Genomic DNA, 12,042 nt, shown 5'->3' with positions numbered 1-12,042 from the left:
TGGAGCAATAGAGAGATATGAGACAGATGGATGGAGACAGGGACTGAGGGAGGGAGAGAGACAGGGACTGAGGGAGGGAGGGAGGGACTGAGGGAGGGAGGGAGGGAGGGGGGAGGGAGACGGACTGTGGGAGGGAGGGGACACCAGCCAACCAGTCACAAAAAGCACCAAAAAACTCTCCTTCTCTCCTCTCCTTCATGCTCCGCCTCTCTCATTCTATTCTGTCAGTCGAACAGAACGTGCTCTGGTCTACAGCCTCTCATTCGATGTGTGTGTGTGTGCAGGGAGAGGCGAGAACACCCAGTTTTCGCCTGTGATCATCTGCGTGTGTGTTTGAGGAGAAGAATCTGCCAGCGTGAGGTGTTGGACAGGGAAAGAGAGAGAGAGAGAGAGAGAGAGAGAGAGAGAGAGAGAGAGAGAGAGAGCAAAAAGTGAGAGTGACAGGGAGACAGAGAGTGAAAGTAAGAGAGAGAGAGATCTCTGGGGTATCAAGAGAGCCTGACGGAGCCACCACACAGCGCAGGATGAACATCGACAGGATTTAAGAGAGAGAGATAGAGAACAACCCAGAGAGGGAGAGCGGGGAAAGAGGACCGTCCGGCACTAACAGGTGAGTGAGCAGCTCCCTTCATCAGGCTAACGTGCGTCGACTCGTGCAACGATTGAATAAATGAACCATGGATTTGGTGCTATCGACGGTACGTATAGATGAGAGGGGGAGAGAGAAAGAGAAAGAGAGAGAAAGAGAAAGAAAGAAAGATAACTTGGTAGGGGTCCACGTTAGCGGTAATTGTGAGTCAGTTCATTAGTCGGATTACACTGATCCCCACTTCCTGCTAACACCAGCTCAATGCATGTACAGCAGCTTGGTTTACCTGGATTTGATCAAAAGGGCTTGCTTTAGTTGACACAGCTTAAATTAACCTTCAAATAATGGTGTGTGTGTGTGTGTGTGTGTGTGTGATTGCATTGTTGCTTGACTGCTGTGTGGGGCTTTAGCCATACTGTGTCGAAGGAAAGGCACAGAGATGTAATTTTGATAGGTCGCATGGTGTGAAAGCAAAGGTCAAAACACACACACACGCACACACACACACACACCCAAAACACAGGGGCTGGATCACCCTCTGTCTAGAATTACAATTGGAATTGCCCGTCTTGTAACCTTGGCTGCAGGCCTTCTATGCCCTCCCCCCCCCCCCCCCCCCCCTTCCTCCCCAATCTCCCGCAAGCTTTCATTGACACTGTCTTTTCCAAGCCTGTGTGTTTGTGTGATGCTGTGACTCTTCAAATCTTAGCTCCCATTCACTGGTCCCACTGCGGAGAGGGCTTACACACCGCCCTCTCCCTCTCCCTCTCCCTCTCCCTCTCCCTCTCCCTCTCCCTCGTTTCCTCAAATGAAACACATTCAGAACTGAGTCAGAAGACAAAGAATGGAAGGAAGGGAAAAGGAGAGATGGTAAAAATGTCAGAAAAAAAGACGTGCTCTGAAGACAAAGTGGTTGGTCGTGAAGGAAGACTGTGGCTACGACAGAGAGGAGCTACAACACAGGGTTAACAAGCTACAAATCCCTTTATTCATTCATTCATTCATTTGCCTTTTATATTTTGAGGAATGACTGCTTCCTGTTGATGGGGAAAGAAAGGGGGAGAGGGATGGCTTGAAAGAGGTCTGAAGGAAAGCCTTGTATCCTCCGTCCTGAAATGAGGGGGAGGACGTGAAGTGTTTCGTTTCAGACAGACGGATGAGCAGAATCCTGGGCGCACGGCCCAAAGGCATGCTGGGTCATTTCCTGCTTTTACGACCAAACTCACAATGACCCACACACTACAGGAATGTTGCCGGGACCTCGTGAAACAACTTTGGTCAGATGCCGTAGACTGAGAGAAAAGCTCTGTCTCTCTCCCTTTCTCTCTACCTCCCACTAACTTTCCCCTACTCCCTTCCTCTCTCACGCACACATGCAGTGGCCTATTCATCTCTCCAAGAATATTTACGTTTTTATTCTTTTGTTATTTTTGATCAGCGGGATTTGTGGTGTACTTCACAACCCTGTCACAACCTTCTCTCTCTCCCCTACGCTCTCTCACACACACACACACACACACACACACACACACACACACACACACACACACACACACACACACACACACACACACACACACACACACACACACACACACACACACACAGGGTCAGGGATAAAGACAAAATGTCATGACATTTAGCCACACAGATGGGTCCAGATGAATGATTCATGAACTGTCAATATGAAAATGGAGAAAACATAAGAATGTCCAGGATGAGCTGTCAAGTGTGTGTGTGCGCGAGTGTGGTTTGTGTGTGGGTGTGTGTTTGCGTATATGTGTGCACACTGTGAGGGTTTGGCTGTGTGTGTGTGTGTGTGTGTGTGTTTGCATCACTTCCATCCCTAACCCCGGTAGACCAGCTTGGCCACTGAAAGCAGATTAGATTGAAAAAGAGCCAGTTGCCTGGATACAAAAAGCACCATTAGGCACAATTATGACGCACTTTACCGAACTGCTTTCATTAGAGGTTAGAACAAAATTATAATAATCAACAACAACAAAGAAATACCTGAAGAGCGAAAGAACTATGTAGAATAGAGGGAGAGAATGAAGCCACAAAAGATAGACGGGGGATAAAGGGAGGGATAGTTGGGACATGGAGTGAATACAGAATTTAGAAGAAAGTTGGGAGAGAGAAGGGTCTAAGGAGTTAGAGGAAGGAAGGAGGGAGGGAGGGAGGGAGGGAGGCTGGTGTCAAACAGCTGGTGAGAGAGGATGAAAGAGATAACAAACCGTAAGGAGGGTGGGGAGAGAATAATTCTGGGTGTCTGAGCATGCGAGGGCTAAAAAGAGACAAAGAGAGGGGAGAGAGACAGAGAGACAGAGAGAGAGAGAGAGAGAGAGAGAGAAAGAAAGAGAGGGGGGGAGAGAGGGACAGGGAGAGAGAGGAGAGAGAGAGAGAGATGTCCACTGAACTTCAAAAGCGGCAGCATTTCAATAAAAGATTACGAACACACACTCTATCTCCATAACGGCTGACAGCTAGCCATTCACCCCCACCCAATTACTGACTCTGCCCTGTCCCAGAGGCAGGTTCAGAGGACATGTGTGTGTGTGTGTGTGTGAGCATGTTTGGGAGTTTGTGTGTGAAGAGGGTGGTTTGGTAAATATGAATACAATTGACATAGATGAACCAGGGAGAGAAAAAGAGAGACAGGCAAGAGACATGGAGAGAAATATTGAAAGAGAGGGAGGGGGAGAGACAGGCTGGAACCACCACGCAAGGAAAGAAAAGACAGAGAGAGAGACAGAGAGAGAGAGACAGAAAGAGACAGAGAAAGAGACAGAGATAGAGAGACATAGAGAGAAAGAGAGAGACAGAGAGAGAGAGAGAGAGAGAGAGAGAGAAAGAGAGAGAGAGAAAGAGCGAGAGCGATCAAGCCTCTCTGGCCTCCCTCCTCCATCCTGTCCATGTTAAATCCCCTCCTCCTTTGAAGTGCTGGCTGTCTCAGATGAAGCTTAGACCCACGACCGTCCTGAATTCTCCACCTGCCAGCCCGGCCGCTAAGGAGGACTCAGTCCACAGTCCAAGCCACCTGCTCACTCACTCCTGTGTTCCCGTATGCACATTCACACATCTCACACACCCTTCCCCCACGAACAGCAAAGTATATCTTGTGTTTAAGAGAGGATTGTGGAAAACTATTTCTATCTATGTTTTTGTTGGTGGGGGGGTTCAGAATTTCGGATTCCTCGTTCAGGTGTTTTCATTGTATCGGTGGGCCTTTGCAACTCTGTCGAGGATAACATTTGACCCATAACGATAAAGCCCTTACTTTTACTGTGGTCGTTGGCGTCGTGGGGTAGAGTTGACAGTTTTGCAGCAGACGTGGACACACAGCCAAGCTCTTCTTAAGCAGCCCCCAGTCCACTGACGACCTCCTTCTCTCCCCAGAAGCTCACCTCCAGCCAGCATGTCAGGAATGGACCCCCCGGTGGAGGACCTCCACGGGGCCGGCGTCTCCCCCGGCGACGGCGCGTTCCCCCGGTTCTCCCCGACCTTCTCCGTGTCGGCGGCGGCGGGGGCGGGGGCCCGCCAGGAGAGCGTGTACGTGTACGTGTGGGTCTTCCTGAGCCTGCTGGTGTTCCTCCTCACGCTGCTCGTCGTCGCCCTCCACAGGCTGAAGAACATCATCACGTCCTCGGCGCCGCCCGACGCCGGCAGCGAGGCGGGGAGCTCCTTCACCAACATGGAGATCTGCAGCATCTCCTCGCAGAGGTCCACCGTGTCCTCGCTGTCCACTTGACACACACACACACACACACACACACACACACACACACACACAGGCACACACACACATTCTCAGACACACACACAGAGGTAGAAAGGACAGCGTGCTGTGCAATTTACACCTGGACCGGCTCATCATTTCAATCCCTGCTGATGCCTCATGGGAAATGTAGTTGACATCGTCAAACATGTATATATACAGTATTTAGCCCATGTGGACAGTGGGTGTGAGAGAAAAATAACTATTTTGAATCTCATCTCAAAGAAGAAGAAAGCAGAATCTGAGAAGATCTCAAGGAATAGATTATATTTTATATCTATCCACAAATCTAAATTACTCTTTTTCCTGGCAAGACACAAACTTTACTGTGCCTGATTCCCTAGACTAACTTAGAATTAGGGTGTATCTCAATGAAATATGTTTAATGGACTGCTTTATCATCATGCGTAGCTCAATAAAAGAGAACAACTATTTTTTATTAAACTTATCTTTCCTTTGTTGTGAGGTTGCAGGGGATATTGCAGAGAAACTGACAAAACTGGGCCAAAAACCACTTGAAGCGAACAGTGAAATAAGACTGGGGATTGCCATTGTTCAGTGGTGCAAAGCAACTTTAGAGAAGGGAAAGAGAGAGACGGGGGAAGAATGTCAGCTCAGTTTCTCTTGACGTGCACCCGGTCGGATGTGACACAGCCGACAGGTCTAAACCAACACAAGGGTACCCGGGAAAACGTCTCAACTTGATTGACAGGTCATCTAGCAAATCAAATCCCTTTCTCCTGCCCGTGTCAGCTTGCTTCCGATCAGCCGTCTTCATGGTCAGCGAAACATGACCAAGCTCGCTCTACTGTCTAGATTGTGCTGTCTGGGGAAGTTTAGACGTGAAGAGACCACAGCCAGTTCCTCGACAAGGCTACAGCCAACCATACCACAATCTGGAAGAATTAAACAACTAAACTCAATAAAATAAGCTAGTTTTTATCTCCAGAACTCAGTCCAGTCTGTAAAGATAACGAGAGAACTGCCGTGTAGGATGACGTGAAGATTAGGTACCAGATATAAGAGGTCATGCGTTGCCGGGATCGCTCTGAAGTGTTGTGTTCCGTGCCAGGTTCTCCATGCCCCTCCGGTTGTTCTCTCAGGTTCTTCTGTTTCCTGACCTCCACAACGTTCTCCAGCACCGTGTGCTCCAGTGAATACTTCCTGGTTGGCCTGACGCAGCTCTGATTGGTCCATCTGTACAAAATGGCCGCCTAGTCCAGATTGGTCCTCTTTGTGTTGGTCAGGTCTGACTTCCTGTAACTGTGGTGGGTCTCAATCATGGAGATTTGAAAACATTTGATATGATGTAACAAAACTTTAACCGTTTATGTCTGAGAAAAATCCAGGTCAACGTCAAGAAAGAGGCAAAGCACATTTTTGGAGAAGTTTCTTGTTGAGGGAAGTAAAATTCACATAAAATAAATAAATAAGTCAGGTCATCAAATTCTTTCCATGTTTTATTTTTCTTTTCATGGTTTTTTTTACTTCAACTCACACATGTCATATTTGACATATTTGCAATAAAACATGAATACAATAGTTTTTAGGGTTTTATAGATCCAAAAATATTTAGCCTTTTTTTTGGATACGTAAGTTGAACTTGGTTGGTAGAGTATGTGCGCGTGTGTTTTTGATCGAGATGGCTTACACACATACAGTACGACTCACTTTTCATCCCCTTCTCCTCTCATCCTCTCCATACCTCCATCCCTTTATCAGCTACCGAATCATGATATTGCTTACAGCTGTGAGGTTGTACAACTTAATTATCACACATGAAGTCATCGTCTTTAAAACACAAAACATCAATGCACAAATAATCCAGCAGGAAAGATGGACCTAAACAAAATAGCAACTGACTGGAAATAATCCCGCTAAATAAATAATGATATGTGATTGGTGCCGTGTGCAAATACAAAACAAAACTTTGACACTGACTCGATTCTCTCTTTTTTTCTTAAATAATCAATAAATGTGGGTGAGTGAAGGTTTTTCTTGACTTTTTCAGTCTTATTCAGTTGATTGAGTCCCCCTCTTAGAGCCTGAACCAAGACTGTCTGTACATATTTGACAAAAACAATCACCAAATATACAAAGGTTCAGGCTTATCCTTAGTACTGGCGCCATCTTACCGACACGGCCGCAGAAAGCACAATCATCATCAATCCTCCTCCGAACCAACATTACTGGCGTCATGGCCAACATTATCATTATTACACAATATATTACATACAGCAAGTCATTAATAAATTAAAGGTGATTGGCATGTTCTGTGGTGAAAGGTTGAGTGTAAAATTGAACTGTTATCTCCGTTGCTCTGTCAACCCTAGAAGAAACATGAGACATATTTACAAAAATCATATAAACCCTTGGTGGGTATGAAATCAAAATAAAAACGTAACAAAAGAAAATAAACTATTAAGAAAGAAAAGAAAAGAAACAAAGACATAGGGGGGCAATGAGAACTCAGAGACCATTTGCTTATGGTGGATTTAGTTTAAAGCCAATAGCACCTGTTTTGATCTATAGGAAGAATCGGTTCAGACCGGTTCAGACTGATTCAGACCAGTTCAGACCGGTTCAGACCGGTTTACACCAGCTCAGACCGGCTTAGACCAGTCCTTGGTGTTATTACGTTCGCCCCGCCCAAACAAACCCACCTCCACCCCCCAAAACATAAAAAAATAAAATCAATAAAATCAAAACTAAATGAATGATTTTGGAGTGTGGATGATTTTGGAGAGTAGCTGCTCTCTCCCACCAGTCCTGTGTGTGCAGGACTGGCACAACCATCCCGTGTCGCTGTCCTGCTCAGACGAACCTTTACCCTCAGGGTGTCATGGACTGTAGCCGTGGTTACATACGTGTGCGTTGTTTACATGTATGTGCTGAGGGAGTGATGCGCTTGTCCCCGCGTCGGAGAAAGAGCTCGCGAAATAACCTTCGCCTTTCCCCTTTCCCTCTCTCTCGTCCTCCCTTCCGCATCCTTCGCCTCCTTGTTGCCAGTATGTACAGCATGAGCCGGCGTCGTCGTCATCCTTTCCTCTTCTCCTTCTTCCTCCTCCCTCTCCTCTCCTCCTCCCGCTCCTCTCCTCCTCCTCCCGTCCTCAGTACCTGTTCTGGTGTTCGTAGTGCCAGCGGTTGAAGTCGATGTTGAACGCCACGATGCTGCCTGACGCCATGCCCGTGATCAGGGTCCTGTGAGGAGGACAGAGCAAAACGCCGTCAGAGCGCTCCCCGCGCCACACCAGGCCCACATCGAAGCACAGAGAGCGTGCGAGGCCGTGCCAAATGTCAACAAGGTCTGCAGTGTGCGAAAACAGCACGCACAGGGTGGTGTGGACCCACAGAAACCTGAAAAGGCACCATTGGGCGCATTGGGTCTCTCTCTCTCTCCCTCTCTCTCTCTCTCTTTCTCTCTCTCTACCTCTCCCTCCCTCCCTCCCTCCCTCCCTCCCTCCCTCCCTCCCTCCCTCCCTCCCTCCCTCCCTCCCTCCCTCCCTCCCTCCCTCCCTCCCTCCCTCCCTCCCTCTCTCTCTCTCTCTCTCTCTCTCTCCCTCTCTCCCTCTCTCTGTCTCTCTCTTTCTCTCTCACACACACCTCTGGTCATGTGACAGGTCCATGGCGCGGATCCCGGCATCGCAGCCAGGGTAGATGTAGAGCTGTTTGAAGTCGCAGGCCTGCCACACCTCCACCACGCCGTTGTCCCCGCCCGTCACCAGGTTCTGCCCGTCACTGCTCAGCAGGATGGCCTGCACACACACACACACACACACCAGAGCACCGGGAGAGACGCTTGAGTGAGTGTGTGTGCGGGTGTGTAGTGTGGGTGTGTGTGTGTAGTGTGTGTGCATGGGATTGTTTGTCTGAGTGTAGGCAGCGATGTGGAAGTTGAGAAGCGATGATACTGTTGCTGTGTAGTGTGTGTGTGTGTGTGTAGTGTGTGTGTAGCGTGTGTGTGTGTGTTCACACAGATGTGTAGCGTGTGTCCCGCGCTGCGGACCCCATACCCTCGTGGAGTCGTTGACCTCCATCTGGGCCAGCAGTTTGCCGTTGATGCTGAAGTTGCAGAAGCGGCCTCGCTCGTAGCCGATGATGCAGTGGCCCTCGCTGGACACGGAGATGAGACGGGGCCGCTGGCACAGCTCAGGGCCCTCCAGGGCCCTCAGCAGGTCCCCTGTGATGGTGTGGACCAGACACGGACCCTCTGGAGGAGAGGAGGAGGAGGAGGAGAGGAGAGGAGAGGAGAGGAGAGGAGAGGAGAGGAGAGGAGAGGAGGGGAGGAGGAGGAGGAGAGGGGAGGAGGAGAGGAGGAGGAGGAGAGGGGAGGAGGAGGGGGAGGAGGAGGAGGAGGAGGAGGAGGAGAGGGGATGAGAGGGGAGGAGGAGGAGGAGAGGGGAGGAGGAGAGGGGAGGAGGAGAGGAGAGGGGAGGAGAAGAGGGGAGGAGGGGGAGGAGAGGGGAGGAGAGGGGAGGAGGAGGAGGGGGGGGAGGAGAAGGAGGAGGAGAGCGTTTAAGTTGGAACGACAGCAACATTACATATGGTTTTCCTGTGAGTGGTAGATTAAGGAAATACACACACATATTGATTTAAATGGACATTCCTTTTTCAAACTCACAAACATGTTTCTACGCGCGCACGCACACACACACGCACACACACACTGACCTTTAGCACCACTGATGACTAGACCCAGCTCCGCGCAGACGGACACACACACCACCTCATGGTCATGACCAGTCAACACGGCCCTGGGAGCAGGGTAGTCACCTAGGCAACGGGACACACACACAGGGTAGTCACCTAGGCAACGGGACACACACACACAAATGACCCACAGAGACTGAAAAATCCACCACCCCATCTAAGGCACAGAGATTGCAACCACATTTCATAATATAGGCCTGGCAACAGTCCCGGAAGCCTACGCTAGGCTGTAACTGCACTACGGCAAACAACCACAAGAGGGCAGAGTTCAACCGCAGTCCACCCCCCAGCCGTACGGTGACAGACGCGCAGACGCGCGTGACTCACTGTTGTTGGGGTTGTCTCCTATGATGTGGTGCCGGCCGCTCCAGTACCACAGCAGCAGCGTGGCGTCTCTGGAGCCCGACACGATGTAGCAGTCCCCCCCGATGTAGGACTCGGACCGGGCCAGGCACGTCACCACGTCCCAGTGGCCAAACACGATCTGGGTCAGCTTACCTGCGGGAGGGGGGGAGGGGAGGAGGGGAGGGGGTATAGAGGGTGAATCAGAGTGTGGGTTGCACTCGGGTCGAATACATCTAGGTCAGCTATTTCGAGGGTATTTTTTCAAACACTACAGGTCGCATTCGATTTAGCTCACAACAGGCACTGATGAGACCGTTCCGTTGCTATGGATGCACTGGGTTTAATTAATTCAAGCATACCTCAAGTCATTTACCTGCTATAAAAGTGAATTACCCGGGTCTCTGGTGTGTGTTTACGTGCATGTGTATACGGTGTGTGTGTGTGTGTGTACCGACCAGTTTCAGTAGAGTACACCCGAAAGCTCTTGTCCCAGAAACCGCACACCAGGATGTAGCGGTTGTCGGCGGTAACCACGAAGCAGTGTGTGTTGATCTGGATGCTCTGGTCCACGAGGTCTGTGATCTGGCGCTTGTTCACCCCCGAGTTGTTAGCTAGCACACACACACACACAAAGAGAATATATTAAAACTGGGACTATTTGTCAAGTTATCAAAATAGGATTATTTTCTAGGTTTGCCGACCAATGGCAGCGTCTGTGTGTCTGTGTACTGACCAATGAGAGGGTCCATTTCGATGGGAAGGTGATGGGCCTGTTCCAGAGAGTAGCCTGGCGCACCACGCAGACCTGCGACACACACACACACACACACACAAAAATGATCACAAAAACCGACACACACACGAGCGCACGCGTGCCGTTTTGCCACACACACACATACCGACGGTGTTGTGCCAGCGGTTGACGGCGAACAGGCGGCTGCAGGTGACGGTGACGGCGGCGGGGACGCTGAGGTGAGGCAGAGTGTTGGCCGCCACGTGGGTGACCGGGGAGTTGGAAGGAAACTTGAGCACCATGATGACGTCCTGCTGCATCTGGTCCTTAAACATCAGGGGACTCTGGGGGAGGAAACACTGATGAGACAGAAAAGAGAGAGAGAGGGAGAGAGAGGACAGAGGACAGAGGGAGGAAGGGAAGGAAGGGATGGAGAGGAGGGAGAGAAGGGGGGAGGCACACAGAGAGAAGAGAGAGAGACAGAGCAGATAGGGAGAGAGAGCGACAGCAGAGAGAAAGAGCAGAGATAGACAGAGTAAGACAGACAGAGAGAGATGGAGAGAGAGGAAAGGAGCACGAGGAGCAGGGAGGAATAGAAAGACAACCAGAAGGAGAAGGAGGGGGAGGAGGATGAGGGGACAGAGAAAGGGAAGGAGAGAGGGAAGGAGAGAGGGATGGGTGAAGGTATTAGTGTGGGAGAGCAGGGTAAAGGCAGGTTCACACACTGAGGAGAGTCACAGGCCTAGACGAGAGAAGTGGAGGAGGGGGAGGAGGGCGTAGGAGGTGGGAGGTTTTGGAGTTTGGTAGATCGAGGGACACTAGAACCTGGGGAAGGCCTACACTCAAAGGAGGAATCCAGGAAAATAACGAGAGACAACTGCCCTGCTAACACATTCAACTGTTTCCTTGTGTGGGTTTGTTTTTGCATTTGGTTATGCTTTGTGACCACCTCTGACCTAGACATAGGTGATAAGATTCTGCCGGACACTTGACATTTCTTTTGTAGGCCTACAGTATCTGTTTCCAATGAAAGACAACGATTCCCAGGATGCAATGCTCTTACCAGGTGCATGGCGGAGGAGCGAGGGGGGTGTGGCTCGATGAGCAGCTGGGACGGAGTCTGTCCGCACGCCTGGATCTGGGCCTCCATCGCCTGGATATGGGGGAGGGGAGAGAGAGAGACAGAGAGAGACAGAGAGAGACACAGAGAGACAGAGACAGAGAGAGGGAGGGGACCAGAAAGAGAGATAAATAACTGACCATCTGCTTTTTAAAAAGGACCTCAAAGTGGCGTGGCGACGTTGTCGGACCTCGCGCTGCGTGGCATCCAGGACGTCCAGGTTGACGGAGCCCTCGTAGGACAGGAAGTTGAAGACGTTGAGCGCCCTGATTGCCTCGGGGCCTCGCTGCTTGTACCCGAAGATCAGGTCGATCCACTGGTGGAGCTGACAGGACACAAACTCACTCTCCAGAGCCTGGGAGAGAGAGAGAGAGACAGAGACAGAGAGAGAAAGGGAGAGAGAGGGGGGGACAGAGGGACCGAAAGAAGGACAGAAAAAGAGAGGGGGGGCGGAGGGAAGGAAACAGGGAGAGAGAAAGGGAGAGCGACAGAGAACCAAGGAGAGGGTCGACACCAAAAAAGACAGGAAGAGAGGAGACAAGACGGAGAGAGAGAAAGACAAGAACCGTTAGTGACCATCCACAGTGTTTGCTCACCTCAGTATCTCTGGTCTGGCCTGGTCTGTGGTCCAGCCCTGTCTGACCGCAGCTCCGGGGCTCCCCGCGTGGCTCACCATGCGGTTGATCCGGACAAAGTCCTCCGGCTTCTTGGCCCAGGTGGGCAGCTCCACGTCGCAAACGCCCACGCCGTCCTCGCGCACGCCCAGC

General features: G+C 50.6%; 2 protein-coding genes across 4 annotated transcripts in view; one reads left to right on the top strand and one right to left on the bottom strand.

Moving 5' to 3' along the window:
* The first annotated feature begins 222 nt into the window (after positions 1-222).
* On the top strand, positions 223-5,057 carry sertm1 (serine rich and transmembrane domain containing 1). 3 transcript variants are annotated; one of them, XM_084684352.1, is made up of 2 exons: positions 223-610; positions 3,992-5,057. In XM_084684352.1, the coding sequence occupies exon 2, from the start codon at positions 4,008-4,010 to the stop codon at positions 4,338-4,340; it is 333 nt and encodes a 110-aa protein (XP_084540478.1). In that variant the 5' UTR covers positions 223-610; positions 3,992-4,007; the 3' UTR covers positions 4,341-5,057. The 3 variants fall into 3 exon arrangements, with proteins under 3 accessions (XP_084540478.1, XP_084540476.1, XP_084540477.1); XM_084684350.1 differs by having other exon boundaries at positions 3,989-5,002; XM_084684351.1 differs by lacking the exon at positions 223-610 and adding an exon at positions 1,291-1,553 and having other exon boundaries at positions 3,989-5,057.
* A 757-nt stretch (positions 5,058-5,814) lies between these two features.
* LOC146246240 (neurobeachin-like) overlaps positions 5,815-12,042 on the bottom strand; it is a 43,278-nt gene continuing 37,050 nt past the window's right edge. The window contains 11 exon segments of the mRNA XM_084683471.1: positions 5,815-7,568; positions 7,971-8,122; positions 8,381-8,577; positions 9,039-9,140; positions 9,405-9,575; positions 9,878-10,033; positions 10,156-10,227; positions 10,322-10,514; positions 11,219-11,308; positions 11,466-11,630; positions 11,949-12,042. The exon segment at positions 11,949-12,042 is cut by the window's right edge and continues 59 nt beyond it. Coding sequence (XP_084539597.1) covers positions 7,478-7,568; positions 7,971-8,122; positions 8,381-8,577; positions 9,039-9,140; positions 9,405-9,575; positions 9,878-10,033; positions 10,156-10,227; positions 10,322-10,514; positions 11,219-11,308; positions 11,466-11,630; positions 11,949-12,042 — 1,483 coding nt within the window. The 3' untranslated portion in view covers positions 5,815-7,477.

Source organism: Hypomesus nipponensis, chromosome 20 (assembly GCF_054491055.1).
Source record: "Hypomesus nipponensis isolate SF chromosome 20, ASM5449105v1, whole genome shotgun sequence".
Lineage (NCBI taxonomy): Eukaryota > Metazoa > Chordata > Actinopteri > Osmeriformes > Osmeridae > Hypomesus > Hypomesus nipponensis.
The sequence above is the reverse complement of the archived record's forward strand: the minus strand, read 5'-3'. Positions and strand labels throughout refer to the sequence as shown.